The sequence below is a fragment of the Salmo salar genome, chromosome ssa02 (assembly GCF_905237065.1).
Source record: "Salmo salar chromosome ssa02, Ssal_v3.1, whole genome shotgun sequence".
In the NCBI taxonomy this organism is placed as follows: Eukaryota; Metazoa; Chordata; class Actinopteri; order Salmoniformes; family Salmonidae; genus Salmo; species Salmo salar.
In genome coordinates, this window is record NC_059443.1 from 71,747,488 (window position 1) to 71,764,987 (window position 17,500).

The following is a 17,500-nucleotide window of genomic DNA, read 5'->3' on the forward strand; positions in this document are numbered from 1 at the left end:
GGTGGGAGGTTTAACTAGGGGAAGAGGGGCCATTATGGAGGGTGGGAGGTTTAACTAGGGGAAAAGGGGCCATTATGGAGGGTGGGAGGTTTAACTAGGGGAAGAGGGGCCATTATGGAGGTGGGAGGTTTAACTACGGGAAGAGGGGCCATTATGGAGGGTGGGAGGTTTAACTAGGGGAAGAGGGGCCATTATGGAGGGTGGGAGGTTTAACTAGGGGAAGAGGGGCCATTATGGAGTTGTGAGGTTTAACTAGGGGAAGAGGGGCCATTATGGAGGTGGGAGGTTTAACTAGGGGAAGAGGGGCCATTATGGAGGGTGGGAGGTTTAACTAGGGGAAGAGGGGCCATTATGGAGGTGGGAGGTTTAACTACGGGAAGAGGGGCCATTATGGAGGGTGGGAGATTTAACTACGGGAAGAGGGGGCATTATGGAGGTGAGAGGTTTAACTAGGGGAAGAGGGGCCATTATGGAGGTGGGAGGTTTAACTACGGGAAGAGGGGCCATTATGGAGGGTGGGAGGTTTAACTAGGGGAAGAGGGGCCATTATGGAGGGTGGGAGGTTTAACTAGGGGAAGAGGGGCCATTATGGAGTTGTGAGGTTTAACTAGGGGAAGAGGGGCCATTATGGAGGTGGGAGGTTTAACTAGGGGAAGAGGGGCCATTATGGAGGGTGGGAGGTTTAACTAGGGGAAGAGGGGCCATTATGGAGTTGTGAGGTTTAACTAGGGGAAGAGGGGCCATTATGGAGGTGGGAGGTTTAACTACGGGAAGAGGGGCCATTATGGAGGGTGGGAGGTTTAACTAGGGGAAGAGGGGCCATTATGGAGGGTGGGAGGTTTAACTAGGGGAAGAGGGGCCATTATGGAGTTGTGAGGTTTAACTAGGGGAAGAGGGGCCATTATGGAGGTGGGAGGTTTAACTAGGGGAAGAGGGGCCATTATGGAGGGTGAGAGGTTTAACTAGGGGAAGAGGGGCCATTATGGAGGTGGGAGGTTTAACTAGGGGAAGAGGGGCCATTATGGAGGGTGGGAGGTTTAACTACGGGAAGAGGGGCCATTATGGAGGTGGGAGATTTAACTACGGGAAGAGGGGCCATTATGGAGGTGGGAGGTTTAACTACGGGAAGAGGGGCCATTATGGAGGTGGGAGGTTTAACTACGGGAAGAGGGGCCATTATGGAGGTGGGAAGTTTAACTAGGGGAAGAGGGGCCATTATGGAGGTGGGAGGTTTAACTAGGGGAAGAGGGGCCATTATGGAGGGTGAGAGGTTTAACTAGGGGAAGAGGGGCCATTATGGAGGTGGGAGGTTTAACTAGGGGAAGAGGGGCCATTATGGAGGGTGGGAGGTTTAACTACGGGAAGAGGGGCCATTATGGAGGTGGGAGATTTAACTACGGGAAGAGGGGCCATTATGGAGGTGGGAGGTTTAACTACGGGAAGAGGGGCCATTATGGAGGTGGGAGGTTTAACTACGGGAAGAGGGGCCATTATGGAGGTGGGAGGTTTAACTAGGGGAAGAGGGGCCATTATGGAGGTGGGAGGTTTAACTAGGGGAAGAGGGGCCATTATGGAGGGTGAGAGGTTTAACTAGGGGAAGAGGGGCCATTATGGAGGTGGGAGGTTTAACTAGGGGAAGAGGGGCCATTATGGAGGGTGGGAGGTTTAACTACGGGAAGAGGGGCCATTATGGAGGTGGGAGGTTTAACTACGGGAAGAGGGGCCATTATGGAGGGTGGGAGGTTTAACTAGGGGAAGAGGGGGCATTATGGAGGTGGGAGGTTTAACTACGGGAAGAGGGGCCATTATGGAGGGTGGGAGGTTTAACTAGGGGAAGAGGGGGCATTATGGAGGTGGGAGGTTTAACTACGGGAAGTGGGGCCATTATGGAGGGTGGGAGATTTAACTACGGGAAGAGGGGCATTATGGAGGTGGGAGGTTTAACTAGGGGAAGAGGGGCCATTATGGAGGGTGAGAGGTTTAACTAGGGGAAGAGGGGCCATTATGGAGGTGGGAGGTTTAACTAGGGGAAGAGGGGCCATTATGGAGGGTGGGAGGTTTAACTACGGGAAGAGGGGCCATTATGGAGGTGGGAGATTTAACTACGGGAAGAGGGGCCATTATGGAGGTGGGAGATTTAACTACGGGAAGAGGGGCCATTATGGAGGTGGGAGGTTTAACTACGGGAAGAGGGGCCAGTATGGAGGTGGGAGGTTTAACTACGGGAAGAGGGGCCATTATGGAGGTGGGAGGTTTAACTAGGGGAAGAGGGGCCATTATGGAGGTGGGAGGTTTAACTAGGGGAAGAGGGGCCATTATGGAGGTGGGAGGTTTAACTACGGGAAGAGGGGCCATTATGGAGGTGGGAGGTTTAACTACGGGAAGAGGGGCCATTATGGAGGTGGGAGGTTTAACTAGGGGAAGAGGGGCCATTATGGAGGTGGGAGGTTTAACTACGGGAAGAGGGGCTGTTTCATTTACATTTAATTGTACCTTTATTTTAGCAGGCAGGTCAATTACAAACAAGGGTAGAATGTAAAGTGTGGAGGTTAGAGAGGGTGTGGAGGTTAGAGAGGGCGTGGAGGTTAGAGAGGGCGTGGAGGCTAGAGAGGGCGTGGCGGTTAGAGAGGGCGTGGAGGTTAGAGAGGGCGTGGAGGTTAGAGAGGGCGTGGCGGTTAGAGAGGGCGTGGACGTTAGAGAGGGCGTGGAGGTTAGAGAGGGCGTGGAGGTTAGAGAGGGCGTGGAGGTTAGAGAGGGCGTGGCGGTTAGAGAGGGCGTGGACGTTAGAGAGGGCGTGGAGGTTAGAGAGGGCGTGGAGGTTAGAGAGGGCGTGGAGGTTAGAGAGGGCGTGGCGGTTAGAGAGGGCGTGGACGTTAGAGAGGGCGTGGAGGTTAGAGAGGGCGTGGCGGTTAGAGAGGGCGTGGACGTTAGAGAGGGCGTGGACGTTAGAGAGGGCGTGGAGGTTAGAGAGGGCGTGGAGGTTAGAGAGGGCGGAGGTTGTCATGGTGATATGTGTCTGTCATCCTCTGTCTCGTTCTTTCTCTTTTTCAGAGATTTGAGTAACAACCAGATCACCACCATAGAAGAAGAAATATGTGATAATTTATTTAATTTAACAGAAATGTAAGTAAGAGCACTCTACTCTCTCTTTCTCTCTCAATTCAATTCAAGGGCTTTATTGACATAGGAAACATATGTTAACATTGCTAAAGCAAGTGAAGTAGATCATTTACAAAAGTGAAATAAACAATACAAATGAACAGTAAACATTACACTCACAGAGGTTTCAAAATAAAGACATTTCAAATGTATATATACAGTGTTGTAACGATGTACAAATGGTTAAAGTACAAAAGGGAAAATAAATAGACATAAGTATGGGTTGTATTTACAATGGTGTTTGTTCTTCACTGGTTGCCCTTTTCTTGTGGCAACAGGTCACAAATCTTCTCTTTCTCTCTGACTTTCTGTCTTTCTCTCTTTGTCTTCTCTCTTTCTCGTTCTCTCTCTTTCTCTCTCTCTTTCTCTCTCTTTCTCTCTCTCTCTTTCTCTTTCTCCTTTTCTCGTTCTCTCTTTCTGGTTAGGTAAGTGTGTGATTATTAAAGATGTTTATCTCAGTCCTGATGACCTGATGTCCTACTGTTATATGGTATATGTCTCTATATGGTATGTACTTCATTAGAAACTGGCTGGTTGGAGCCCTGAATGCTGACTGACTGACAGCTGTGGTATATCAGACTGTGAGAACAGCACTTAGTCGCTGTATATTGGCCATATACCACACCCCCTTCGGGCTGTATTGCTTCAATGTAAATAGACTGTACCCACCCATAAAGCCAACTGAAACAGAGACTAAAATAGACAGAGAGAGATTGTGTTGGTATGATCTCTCTGTTATTTCTCTGTTTACATCTCCAACTGAAACAGAGACTAAAATAGACAGAGAGAGAATGTGTTGGTATGATCTCTCTGTTATTTCTCTGTTTACATCTCCAACTGAAACAGAGACTAAAATAGACAGAGAGAGAATGTGTTGGTATGATCTCTCTGTTATTTCTCTGTTTACATCTCCAACTGAAACAGAGACTAAAATAGACAGAGAGAGAATGTGTTGGTATGATCTCTCTGTTATTTCTCTGTTTACATCTCCAACTGAAACAGAGACTAAAATAGACAGAGAGAGAATGTGTTGGTATGATCTCTCTGTTATTTCTCTGTTTACATCTCCAACTGAAACAGAGACTAAAATAGACAGAGAGAGAATGTGTTGGTATGATCTCTCTGTTATTTCTCTGTTTACATCTCCAACTGAAACAGAGACTAAAATAGACAGAGAGAGATTGTGTTGGTATGATCTCTCTGTTATTTCTCTTATGTTTAGATTTCCACTATGAACTCACTCTCACACCCACACAAAGAACACTAATGTTAATTATACCCCTCTCCTTCCTCTCTTCTCTCCCATGTCTCTCACTCCCTCTTCTTCCTCTCTCTTAACTGTCTGTACCCAACCCTGTCCAACTCTCTCTCTCTCTCCCTCCCTCCCCCTCTCCTCCCTCTCTTCTCTCCTCCCATCCCTCTCCTCCCTTTCTCCTCCCTTACTCTCTCTCCCCTCCATCCACCTCTCCTCCCCTCTCCTCCCTTTCTCCTCCCTTCCTCTCTCTTTCCCTCCCTCCCTCTCTCCTCTCTCCTCACATCTCTCTCCTCCCTTTCTTCCTCCCTCTCTCTTTCCCTCCCTTTCTTCTCTCCTCCCATCCCTCTCCTCCCTTTCTCCTCCCTTCCTCTCTCTTTCCCTCTTTCCCTCCCCCCTCTCCTCCTTCTCCTCTCTCCTCCCATCCATCTCCTCCCTTCCTCTCTCTTTCACTCCCTCCCCTCCCCTCTCCTCCCTCTCCTCTCTCCTCCCATCCATATCCTCCCTTCCTCTCTCTTTCACTCCCTCCCCCTCTCCTCCCTCTCTTCTCTCCTCCATCCCTTTCCTCGTTTTCTCCTCCCTTCCTCTCTCTTTCCCTCCCTCCCCCTCCTCCCTCTCCTCTCTCCTCCCATCCCTCTCCTTCCTCCCTCTCTCTTTCCCTCCCTCCCCCTCCACAGTGACTTAAGCAGCAACCCGTTTGTGTGTGACTGTAAGTTATTCCGTCTGGTGAGCTGGCTTCAGGAGAAGGGAGTGCATGTACGTCACCCAGAGAACATGCTCTGTGTCCAACCGCCCGACCTGAGACACCAGCCACTTCTCAACGTGTCACTGCTCACCTGCGGTAACACACACACACACACACACACACACACACACACACACACACACACACACACACACACACACACACACACACACACACACACAGCAGTAGTTGTTGAGTTGATTGATCTGTGAACTGTACTGTGTGTCTGGAGGACAGTATACACAGTTGTTGTAATTAATTAATTTCTAGATGTATTGCTTGGTTGATTGATTAATGTCTTGATTAACCAGGTCTGAACTATGCAGCCTGTCTGGAAGACAGTGACCACAGCGGAGGAGGCAGTGAGCTGGTCATCTTCTCTTCGTCCACGCCGGGTAACTTCTCCCGGGAGGAGTGTAACTCTGTGTGTTACGGGGCCTCCCAGCGCTACGGGGGCCTGGGGGCCCGGAGGGAGTGTCTCTGCAGCACCAACTATGAACCCAACCGCATCAGTGAAGCTCAGTGCTCTGCTGCCTGCACCAAGCCTCACGTCATGAAGGTGGACGGAGACTGGCTAACGACTTCCTCATAACTTTTTCTTTGTTGTAACTTCCTGGTTACTTCCTTGTTTTTGTTACGACGTCCTGATTACTCCCTTGTTTTTGTTATTACTTGCTGATTACTTCCTTGTTTTTGTTCTAACTTCCTGATGACTTTATTATTGAAAACTATTTACATTAATACATATACAGTGTCTTCAGAAAGTATTCACACTCCTTGAGTTTTTCCACATGGTACAGCCTGAATTTAAAATGGATTACACTGAGATTTGTTTGGTCACTGGCCTACCCACAATACCCCATAATGTCAAAGTGGAATTATGTTTTTAGACATTTTTACTAATTAATTAAAAATGCAAAGCTGAAATGTCTTGAGTCAATAAGTATTCAACCACTTTGCTATGACAAGCCTTAATACGTTCAGTAATAAAATCTGCTTAACAAGTCACATAACAAGTTGCATGAACTCACTCTGTGTGCAATAATAGTGTTTGACATGATTTGTGAATGACTACCTCATCTCTGTACCCCACACATATAATTATCTGTAAGATCCCTCAGTCAAGCAGTGAATTTCAAAAACAGATTCAACCACAAAGACCTGGGAGGTTTTCCAATGGGTCATAAAGACGGCCACCTATTGGTAGATGTGTATATAAATAAATAAAAATACATTGAATGTACCTTTTGAGTATTAGTTACACTTTGGATGGTGTATCTATACACCCAGTCACTATAAAGATACAGGCGTCCTTCCTAACTCAGTTGCCGGAGAGGAAGGAAACCGCTCAGGAATTTCGCAGTGAGGCCAATGGTGACTTTAAAACAGTTACAGAGTTTACTAGCTGTGATAGGAGAAAACTGAGGACGGATCAATAACATTGTTACTCCAACATAGTTACTCCACAATACTAACATAAATGACAGTGAAAAGGTCTGTTACATTTAAAAATATATATAAAACATGCATCCTGTTTGCAATACGGCACTAAAGTAAAATTGCAAAAAACGTGGCAAATAAATGAACTTTGTCCGGAATACAAAGCGTTATGTTTGGGGGGAAATCCAACACAACATATCACTGAGTGCCACTCTTCATATACTGTATATAAAACCTTTTTAAGTTTGACTTTTTTGGGTGGCTGCATCATGTTATGGGTATGCTTGTCATCAGCAAAGACTAGGGAGTTTTTTTTAGGATAAAAATAAATGGAATAGAGCTAAGCACAGGCAAAATCCTAGAGGTTCAGTCTGCTTTACACCAGACACTGGGAGATTAATTCACCTTTCAGCAGGATAATAACCTAAAACACAAGGCCAAATCTACACTGGAGTTGCTTACCAAGATGACATTGAATGTTTCTGAGTGGCCTAGTTACAGGTTTTGTCATCAATCGGCTTGAAAATCTATGGCAAGACTTGAAAATGTCTGTCTAGCAATGATCAACAATCAACTTGACAGAACAAATATTGTACAATCCCGGTGTGCAACGCTCTTAGAGACTTTCCCAGGAAGACTCACAGCTGTAATCGCTGCCAAAGTTGTTTCTACAAAGTATTGACTCAGTGGTGTGAATACTTATGTAAATTATATATTAATGTATTTCATTTTCAATAAACTTGCAAAATGATGTAAAAGCATGTATTCACTTTGTCATTATGGGGTATTGTGTGTAGCTGGGTGAGAGAAAAAATCTATTTAATCCATTTTAAAGGCTGTAACACAACAAAATGTGGAATAAGTCAAGGGGTATGAATACTTTCTGAAAGCAGTGTACATAGTAACATACAGTACAGATGTAGCAGCTCTGTATTGTGATTTACAAAGTACTTAGCTGTGATACTAACTGTAGCTGTCTTCTGATTGGTTAAAGTAGTGTGGTGGGACTAACTCCAACTTTGTTCTGATTTGGTTAAAGGAATGTGGTTGGACGTTGGCCCATGATGTCTTTGCGGTGGACTTCGCTGCGTCTCTCCCTCCTTTCCCTCCCGTCAGCGTCCACTCCTCTGCTCATCTGTCCATCCTCTCTTCGGTGACCCCTGTCACTCTCTCCTGGGACTTCGGTGACCTTTCACCCCGGGTCAACGTTACGGAAACGGTCGACATGACAACGCGTCATAAATACGCCGTCCCTGGGCGCTACCCTGTCAGTGTCACCGCCTGGGCCGGACCCAAGGAGGTAACCCTTTATCATTTAGTTCTATCATTCTATAGGTAATTCTATCGTTCTATCATTCTAGAGGTAATTCTATAATTCTATCGTTCTAGAGGTAATTCTATCGTTCTAGAGGTAATTCTATCATTCTAAAGGTAATTCTATCATTCTAGAGGTAATTCTATTGTTCCATCGTTCTAGAGTTAATTCTATCGTTCTAGAGGTAATTCTATCGTTCTAGAGGTAATTCTATCGTTCTAGAGGTAATTCTATCGTTCTATCATTCTAGAGGTAATTCTATCATTCTATAATTGTAGAGGTAATTCTATCGTTCTAGAGGTAATTCTATCGTTCTATCATTCTAGAGGTAATTCTATCATTCTATAATTCTAGAGGTAATTCTATCGTTCTATCGTTCTAGAGTTAATTCTATCGTTCTAGAGGTAATTCTATCGTTCTAGAGGTAATTCTATCGTTCTAGAGGTAATTCTATCGTTCTATCATTCTAGAGGTAATTCTATCATTCTAGAGGTAATTCTATCGTTCTAGAGGTAATTCTATTGTTCTATTCTAGAGGTAATTCTATCGTTCTATCGTTCTAGAGGTAATTCTATAATTCTAGAGGTAATTCTATTGTTCTATCATTCTAGAGGTAATTCTATCGTTCTATCATTCTAGAGGTAATTCTATCATTCTAGAGGTAATTCTATCGTTCTATCGTTCTAGAGGTAATTCTATAATTCTAGAGGTAATTCTATTGTTCTATCATTCTAGAGGTAATTCTATCGTTCTATCATTCTAGAGGTAATTCTATCATTCTAGAGATAATTCTATCGTTCTATCGTTCTCGAGGTAATTCTATAATTCTAGAGGTAATTCTATTGTTCTATCATTCTAGAGGTAATTCTACCATTCTAGAGGTAATTCTATCGTTATTTCATTCTAGAGGTAATTCTATCATTCTAGAGGTAATTCTATCGTTCTATCATTCTAGAGATAATTCTAGAGGTAATTCTATTGTTCTATCATTCTAGAGGTAATTCTATCGTTCTATCATTCTAGATGTAATTCTATCGTTCTAGAGGTAATTCTATCGTTCTAGAGGTAATTCTATCATTCTATGATTCTAGAGGTAATTCTATCGTTCTAGAGGTAATTCTATCGTTCTATCATTCTAGAGGTAATTCTATCATTCTATAATTCTAGAGGTAATTCTATCGTTCTATCGTTCTAGAGGTAATTCTATCGTTCTAGAGGTAATTGTATCGTTCTATCATTCTAGAGGTAATTCTATCATTCTAGAGGTAATTCTATCGTTCTATCATTCTAGAGGTAATTCTATCATTCTATCGTTCTAGAGGTAATTCTATAATTCTAGAGGTAATTCTATTGTTCTATCATTCTAGAGGTAATTCTATCGTTCTATCATTCTAGAGGTAATTCTATCATTCTAGAGGTAATTCTATTGTTCTATCATTCTAGATTTAATTATATCATTCTATCATTCTAGAGGTAATTCTATCATTCTAGAGGTAATTCTATCATTCTAGATGTCATTCTATCATTCTGTCATTCTCGAGGTAATTCTATCATTCTAGATGTAATTCTATCATTCTATCGTTCTAGAGGTAATTCTATCATTCTAGAGGTAATTCTGTCATTCTAGAGGTAATTCTATCATTCTATCATTCTAGAGGTAATTCTATCATTCTAGAGGTAATTCTATCATTTTATCATTCTAGAGGTAATTCTATCATTCTAGATGTAATTCTATCATTCTATCGTTCTAGAGGTAATTCTATCGTTCTAGAGGTAATTCTATCGTTCTAGAGGTAATTCTATCATTCTATCATTCTAGAGGTAATTCTATAATTTTATCATTCTAGAGGTAATTCTATCATTCTAGAGGTAATTCTATCATTCTATCATTGTAGAGGTAATTATTTCGTTCTATCATTCTAGAGGTAATTCTATCATTCTAGAGGTAATTCTATCATTCTAGAGGTAATTCTATCGTTCTAGAGGTAATTCTATCATTCTAGAGGTAATTCTATCATTCTATCATTCTAGAGGTAGTTCTATCATTCTAGAGGTAATTATATCATTCTAGAGGTAATTCTATCATTCTGTCATTCAAGAGGTAATTCTATCATTCTAGAGGTAATTCTATCATTCTAGAGGTAATTCTTTCGTTCTATCATTCTAGAGGTAATTCTATCATTCTAGAGGTAATTCTATCATTCTAGAGGTCATTCTATCATTCTAGAGGTAATTCTATCATTCTATCATTCTAGAGGTAATTCTATCATTCGAGAGGTAATTCTTTCGTTCTATCATTCTAGAGGTAATTCTGTCATTCTAGAGGTAATTCTATCATTCTAGAGGTAATTCTATCATTCTATCATTCTAGAGGTAATTCTATCGTTCTAGAGGTAATTCTATCATTCTAGAGGTCATTCTATCGTTCTATCATTCTAGAGGTAATTCTATCATTCTAGAGGTAATTCTATCATTCTAGTGGTAATTCTATCATTCTATCATTTGAGAGGTAATTCTATCGTTCTTACCTTGGATGTTAAAGAGCTGAAAACCTTTTTAGTCTTGTACACTGTAAGGTACAGTACACACAATACACAAGAACCCATGCTTGGATGTGTGTGAATGTACCAGAATGTGTGTGTGTCCAGGTGTGTGTACGCAGGGAGGTGAGAGTGACTCTGCCCCCTCGGTTGGAGCTGCACTGCCCATCGCTGACCGTAGCCAATCAGAGCCTGGGGGTAAGACTGGTCAGCTGGGGGGGCGAGGGCGTGGCGGTGGATTGGAGGATCACTAAGGACGGACAGGAGGCCGCCAGAGGTCAGAACACACACACACACACACACACACACACACACACACACACACACACACACACACACACACACACACACACACACACGCACACGCACACGCACACGCACACACACACACACACACACACACACTGTCTCGTCCTCCTCTGTGAGTGCCTGTGAAGTTTTCTCTCTTTCATATTCTGTTCTCTCTGTTTCTCTTCAACTCTGTTGTGTCCATCAATGGCTCTGAGAGAGAGAGAGGCTGGCCACACTACAAACCAGAGAATATAGTAAAGGAGAGAGAAGAGGAAGAGGGAGGTAGAGAGAGAGGCTGGCCACACTACAAACCAGAGAATATAGTAAAGGAGAGAGAAGAGGAAGAGGGAGGTAGAGAGAGAGGCTGGCCACACTACAAACCAGAGAATATAGTAAAGGAGAGAGAAGAGGAAGAGGGAGGTAGAGAGAGAGGCTGGCCACACTACAAACCAGAGAATATAGTAAAGGAGAGAGAAGAGGAAGAGGGAGGTAGAGAGAGAGGCTGGCCACACTACAAACCAGAGAATATAGTAAAGGAGAGAGAAGAGGAAGAGGGAGGTAGAGAGAGAGGCTGGCCACACTACAAACCAGAGAATATAGTAAAGGAGAGAGAAGAGGAAGACGGAGGTAGAGAGAGAGGCTGGCCACACTACAAACCAGAGAATATAGTAAAGGAGAGAGAAGAGGAAGAGGGAGGTAGAGAGAAAGCATCTGGCGTTAGAGGACAGGGTGGGGATGAAAAACAGAGAGATGTTACTTTAGTCTGGAATAGTGGCTAGTAGTCTTAAAGTAATGCTTTAGTCTGGCTGTCTGGCTGTCACATATTAGAACTTTCTCTTCTCTATCTCTCTGTTCTCTCTATCTCTTTCTTCTATCTATCTCTCTATCTCTCTCTTTCCTCTATCTCTCTCTTCTCTCTATCTCTCCTCTCTATCTCTCTATCTCTCTCTTCTCTCTCTCTTTCTTCTATCTCTCTATCTCTCTCTTTCCTCTCTCTTCTGTCTATCTCTCTTCTCTCTATCTCTCTCTCTCTTCTTTCTCTAGCTCCTTCACTTTGTATCACTCTCCTCTCTCTCTCTCTCTCTCTCCTCTCTCTCTTTCTCTCTCCTCTCTATCTCTCTCTCTCTTCTCTCTATCTCTCTCTTCTCTCTATCTCTCTCTTCTCTCTCTCTCTCTTCATCTCTGCTTGATAGAGAGATATGTGTCTTGTTTCTCTCTCAGCCTCTAAAAGCCCAAGTTGAAATTATACTTGTGTCTGTTTGAAAAAGTCAACATTTCATTGGCAAAGCGAAAGTAAACAAAAAAATTGAATGTCAAAAGATAACGTTTACCTTCTCCCTCTCTCTCTTTCTGTCACTCTCGTTCTTTCACCATCTCTGCCCTTTCATCTTCCTCTTTCTCTCTCCTCTCGTCCACCCCCTGTCCGTGCCCCCCCCCACCCCAGCCACACCATATTGTCCCAGGGATGCAGTGTTCCATGCAGACTCGTCCCAGTGCTTCCAGTTGGTTCCAGGGGAATTCAGCTGGTCCGAGGCCAGGCGACAGTGCTCCTCTACAGGTGGAGACCTGGCCGTGGTCCGCACTGACCCCCTACGCAGCCTGCTGGCCTGCAGAGTCACACAGTGAGTAGTGGGAAGAGGAGGGGGTGCGGGGCTGGTGTGTGTGTGTGTGTGTGTGTGTGTGTGTGTGTGTGTGTGTGTGTGTGTGTGTGTGTGTGTGTGTGTGTGTGTGTGTGTGTGTGTGTGTGTGTGTTACCGCAGGTGAGCAGTGACACGTTGAGAAGTGGCTGGTGTCTCAGGTCGGGCGGTTGGACACAGAGCATGTTCTCTGGGTGACGTACATGCACTCCCTTCTCCTGAAGCCAGCTCACCAGACGGAATAACTTACAGTCACACACAAACGGGTTGCTGCTTAAGTCACTGTGGAGGGGGAGGGAGGGAAAGAGAGAGGGAGGAAGGAGAGTGATGGGAGGAGAGAGGAGAGGGTGGGGGGAGGGAGGGAAAGAGAGAGGAAGGGAGGAGAAAACGAGGAGAGGGATGGAGGAGAGAAGAGAGGGAGGAGAAGGGGAGGGAGTGAAAGAGAGAGGGAGGAAGAAAGGGAGGAGGTGGATGGGAGGAGAGAAGAGCGGGATGAGAGAAGAGAGGGAGGAGAGGGGGAGGGATGGGAAAGAGAAAGGGAGGGAGGAGAAAGGGAGGAGAAGGATGTGAGGAGAGACGAGAGGGAGGAGAGGGGAGGGGAGGGAGTGAAAGAGAGCAGAAGGGAGGAGATGGATGGGAGGAGAGAGGAGAAGGAGGAGAGGGGGAGGGAAAGAGAGAGGAAGGGAGGAGAAAGGGAGGAGAGGGATGGGAGGAGAGAAGAGAGGGAGGGAAAGAGAGAGGGAGGAAGAAAGGGAGGAGAGAGATGTGAGGAGGGAGGAGAGAGAGAGAGGAAGGGAGGAGAAAGTGAGGAGAGGGATGGGAGGAGAGAAGAGAGGGAGGAGAGGGGGAGGGAGGGAGAGAGAGAGAGTTGGACACAGATTAGAGGTGCTGTCACACATTATGTTGTCTGGTGTAGCTCGCTATCTGTTTCTCTGTTTATGGCTTCCTACAGTGAGACATAGTTACACACACGCACACACACACACACACACACACACACACACACACACACACACACACACACACACACACACACACACACACACACACACACACACACACACACACACACACACGTTCAAAAGCTTATTTTTATTGGCGAGTCTCAGATATGGCTTTTTCTTTGCAACTCTGCCTAGAAGGACAGCATCCCGGAGTCCCCTCTTCAGTGTTGACGTTGAGACTGGTGTTTTGTGGGTACTATTTAATGAAGCTGCCAGTTGAGGACTTGTGAGGCGTCTGTTTCTCAAACTAGACATTCTAATGTACTTGTCCTCTTGCTCAGTTGTGCACCGGGGCCTCCCACTCCTCTTTCTATTCTGGTTAGAGCCAGTTTGCGCTGTTCTGTGAAGGGAGTAGTGCACAGCGTTGAACGAGATCTTCAGTTTCTTGGCAATTTCTCGCGTGGAATAGCCTTCATTTCTCAGAACAAGAATAGACTGACGAGTTTCAGAAGAAAGTTCTTTGTTTCTGGCCATTTTGAGCCTGTAATCGAACCCAGAAATGCTGATGCTCCAGATACTCAACTAGTCTAAAGAAGGCCAGTTTTATTGCTTCTTTAATCAGAACAACAGTTTTCAGCTGTTCTAACATAATGCAAAAGGGTTTTCTAATGATCAATTAGCCTTTTAAAATGATAAACTTGGATTAGCTAACACAACGTTTCATTGGAACACAGGAGTGATGGTTGCTGATAATGGGCCTCTGTACGACTGTGTAGATATTCCATAAAAAATCTGCCGTTTCCAGCTACAATAGTCATTTACAACATTAACAATGTCTACACTGTATTTCTGATCAATTTTATGTTATTTTAATGGACAGAAAATGTGCTTTTCTTTCAAAAACAAGGACATTTCTAAGTGACCCCAAACTTTTGAACGGTAGTGTACATACATACACACTGCTAGTTGTTTAGTTTATTTCTTGTTTTGGTTGTTTTTGTTTTTCTCCTCTATCTTCCTCCATCTTGTCTTTCTGTTTAAAGAAACGATCTTGTGCGATTCGTTTCTTTAGTCCATTTTTGATATATTCCCAAAATGTTTTGCTTGTCAGCAATCAACTTTTCAAGATATGTAACTTTTAAAATGCAGAAATCATCCCCTAGAGGTCGACCGATTAATCGGAATGGCCGATTAATTAGGGCCGATTTCAAGTTTTCATAACAATCGGTAATCGGTATTTTTGGACGCCGATTTGGCCATTTAAAAAAAAAATTATTTAACTAGGCAAGTCAGTTAAGAACACATTCTTATTTTCAATGACGGCCTAGGAACAGTGGGTTAACTGCCTTGTTCAGGGACAGAAGACAGATTTTTACCTTGTCAGCTCAGGGATTCAGTCTTGCAACCTTACGGTTAACTAATCCAACGCTCTAACCACCTGCTTCACATTGCACTCCACGAGGTTACACGAATGCAGTAAGAAGCTAAGATAAGTTGCTAGCTAGCATTAAACTTATCTTATAAAAAACAATCAATCAATCAATCATAATCACTAGTTCACTACACATGGTTGATGATATTACTAGTTTATCTAGCCTGTCCTGCGTTGCATATAATCGCTTAGGTACACGTTGCTCCAACCATAAACATCAATGCCTTTCTTAAAATCAATACACAGAAGTATATATTTTTAAACTTGCATATTTATCTAAATGAAATCCAGGTTAGCAGGCAATATTAACCAGGTGAAATTGTGTCATTTTGCGTTCATTGCACGCAGTCAGGGTATATGCAACACTTTGGGTAATTTGTCAGAATTTTACGTAATTATGACATAACACTGAAGGTTGTGCAATGTAACAGGAATAACGTTTTGTTTTCGAGATGATAGTTTCTGGATTCGACCATATTAATGACCTAAGGCTCGTGTTTCTGTGTGTTATTATATTATGATAAAGTCTATGATTTGATAGAGCAGTCTGACTGAGCGATGGTAGGCAGCAGCAGGCTCATAAGCATTCATTCAAAATAGCACTTTCGTGCGTTTTGCCAGCAGCCCTTCGCAATGCATTGCGCTGTTTATGACTTCAAGCCTATCAACTCCTGAGATTAGGCTGGTGTAACCGATGTGAAATGGCTAGCTAGTTAGCGGGGTGCGCGCTAATAGCGTTTCAAACGTCACTCGCTTTGAGACTTGGAGTAGTTTTTTTCCCTTCCTCTGCATGGGTAACGCTGCTTCGAGGGTGGCTGTTGTCGATGTGTTCCTGGTTCGATCCCAGGTAGGAGCGAGGAGAGGGACGGAAGCTATACTGTTACACTGGCAATAGTAAAGTGCCTATAAGAACATCCAATAGTCAAAGGTATATGAAATACAAATCGTATAGAGAGAAATAGTCCTATAATAACCTCAACCTAAAACATCTTACCTGGGAATATTGAAAACTCATGTTAAAAGGAACCACCAGCTTTCATATGTTCTCATGTTCTGAGCAAGGAACTTAAACGTTAGCTTTTTTACATGGCACCTATTGCACTTTTACTTTCTTCTCCAACACTTTGTTTTTGCATTATTTAAATGAAATTGAACATGTTTCATTATTTATTTGAAGCTAAATTGATTTTATTGATGTATTATATTAAGTTAAAATAAGTGTTCATTCAGTATTGTTGTAATTGTCATTATTACAAATAAATAAACAAACAAAATCGGCCGATTAATCGGTATCGGGTTTTTTTGGTCCTCCAATAATTGGTATCGGTATCAGCGCTGAAAAATCATAATCGGTCGACCTCTACCCCGTATGATCCATTTTGTGTTTTTAAATATATGAAGTATGTAGGATATTGGCCTGTTGGGAACTACAACTCCCTAGTACATCACGTAGTTTGGCCTTGACCTGATTTATCTCTAGAGAAACTGCGCATTGAGCACTCAGAAACAATTAGAATTGAACTGACGTCGGTAAAGTAGTTGTTTAAAATAAAAAAGGAAAAATAACAGAAATGTCAGTTAATTGCTCAGCGCTAGTAGCAGTTGAGAAGAAATTAGTTGTAATTAGTTGTAACACAGAGGATTGTATCTGACATCAGTGGGTGGTCCTGGCTGTACAGCTACAAGGTGTTACACTGTCAGAGAAATGAAGAAATGAGTTGTAATTAGTTGTAACACAGAGGATTGTATCTGACATCAGTGGGTGGTCCTGACTGTACAGCTACAAGGTGTTATACCGTCAGAGAAATGAAGAAATGTATTCAGGGGAAATGTAATATGTTCTAGAACGTGTAAGGTAAGTGTTGGTCTAGCTGGTCCACGTGCAGACTGGCTCTCTCACACACACACACACACACACACACACACACACACACACACACACACACACACACACACACACACACACACACACACACACACACACACACACACACACACACACACACACACACACACACACACACACACACACAGGGTTCTCTGTTCTGGTCTCTACCAGTCATATAAACACAGCTGCACCACAACCATAGGAAGAGTCCTCCACAGTTCACTCTGTGTGTGTGTGTGTGTGTGTGTGTGTGTGTGTGTGTGTGTGTGTGTGTGTGTGTGTGTGTGTGTGTGTGTGTGTGTGTGTGTGTGTGTGTGTGTGTCTCACTGCTCCACGCCCATCATTAATCTGAGGGCTGAGGCTCTGCTCTTAAGAGGTGGGGGGGATATGCTGTTGAAAAGTCTGCAGATGGTTGAACATCTACAGTATAGATGGACTACAGTTTACCTGGTTGAACATCTACAGTATAGATGGACTACAGTCTACCTGGTTGAACATCTACAGTATAGATGGACTACAGTTTACCTGGTTGAACATCTACAGTATAGATGGACTACAATCTACCTGGTTGAACATCTACAGTATAGATGGACTACAGTCTACCTGGTTGAACAGCTACAGTATAGATGGACTACAGTCTACCTGGTTGAACATCTACAGTATAGATGGACTACAGACTACCTGGTTGAACATCTACAGTATAGATGGACTACAGTCTACCTGGTTGAACATCTACAGTATAGATGGACTACAGTCTACCTGGTTGAACATCTACAGTATAGATGGACTACAGTCTACCTGGTTGAACATCTACAGTATAGATGGACTACAGTTTACCTGGTTGAACATCTACAGTA

At 43.5% G+C, this 17,500-nt stretch overlaps 1 protein-coding gene across 1 annotated transcript in view; it reads left to right on the forward strand.

Moving 5' to 3' along the window:
* The window catches only part of LOC106592167 (polycystin-1), a 184,731-nt gene that overhangs the window by 40,687 nt on the left and 126,544 nt on the right, over nucleotides 1–17,500 (forward strand). The window contains 6 exon segments of the mRNA XM_045709451.1: nucleotides 3,052–3,123; nucleotides 5,089–5,252; nucleotides 5,468–5,715; nucleotides 7,636–7,896; nucleotides 10,560–10,728; nucleotides 12,187–12,364. Coding sequence (XP_045565407.1) covers nucleotides 3,052–3,123; nucleotides 5,089–5,252; nucleotides 5,468–5,715; nucleotides 7,636–7,896; nucleotides 10,560–10,728; nucleotides 12,187–12,364 — 1,092 coding nt within the window.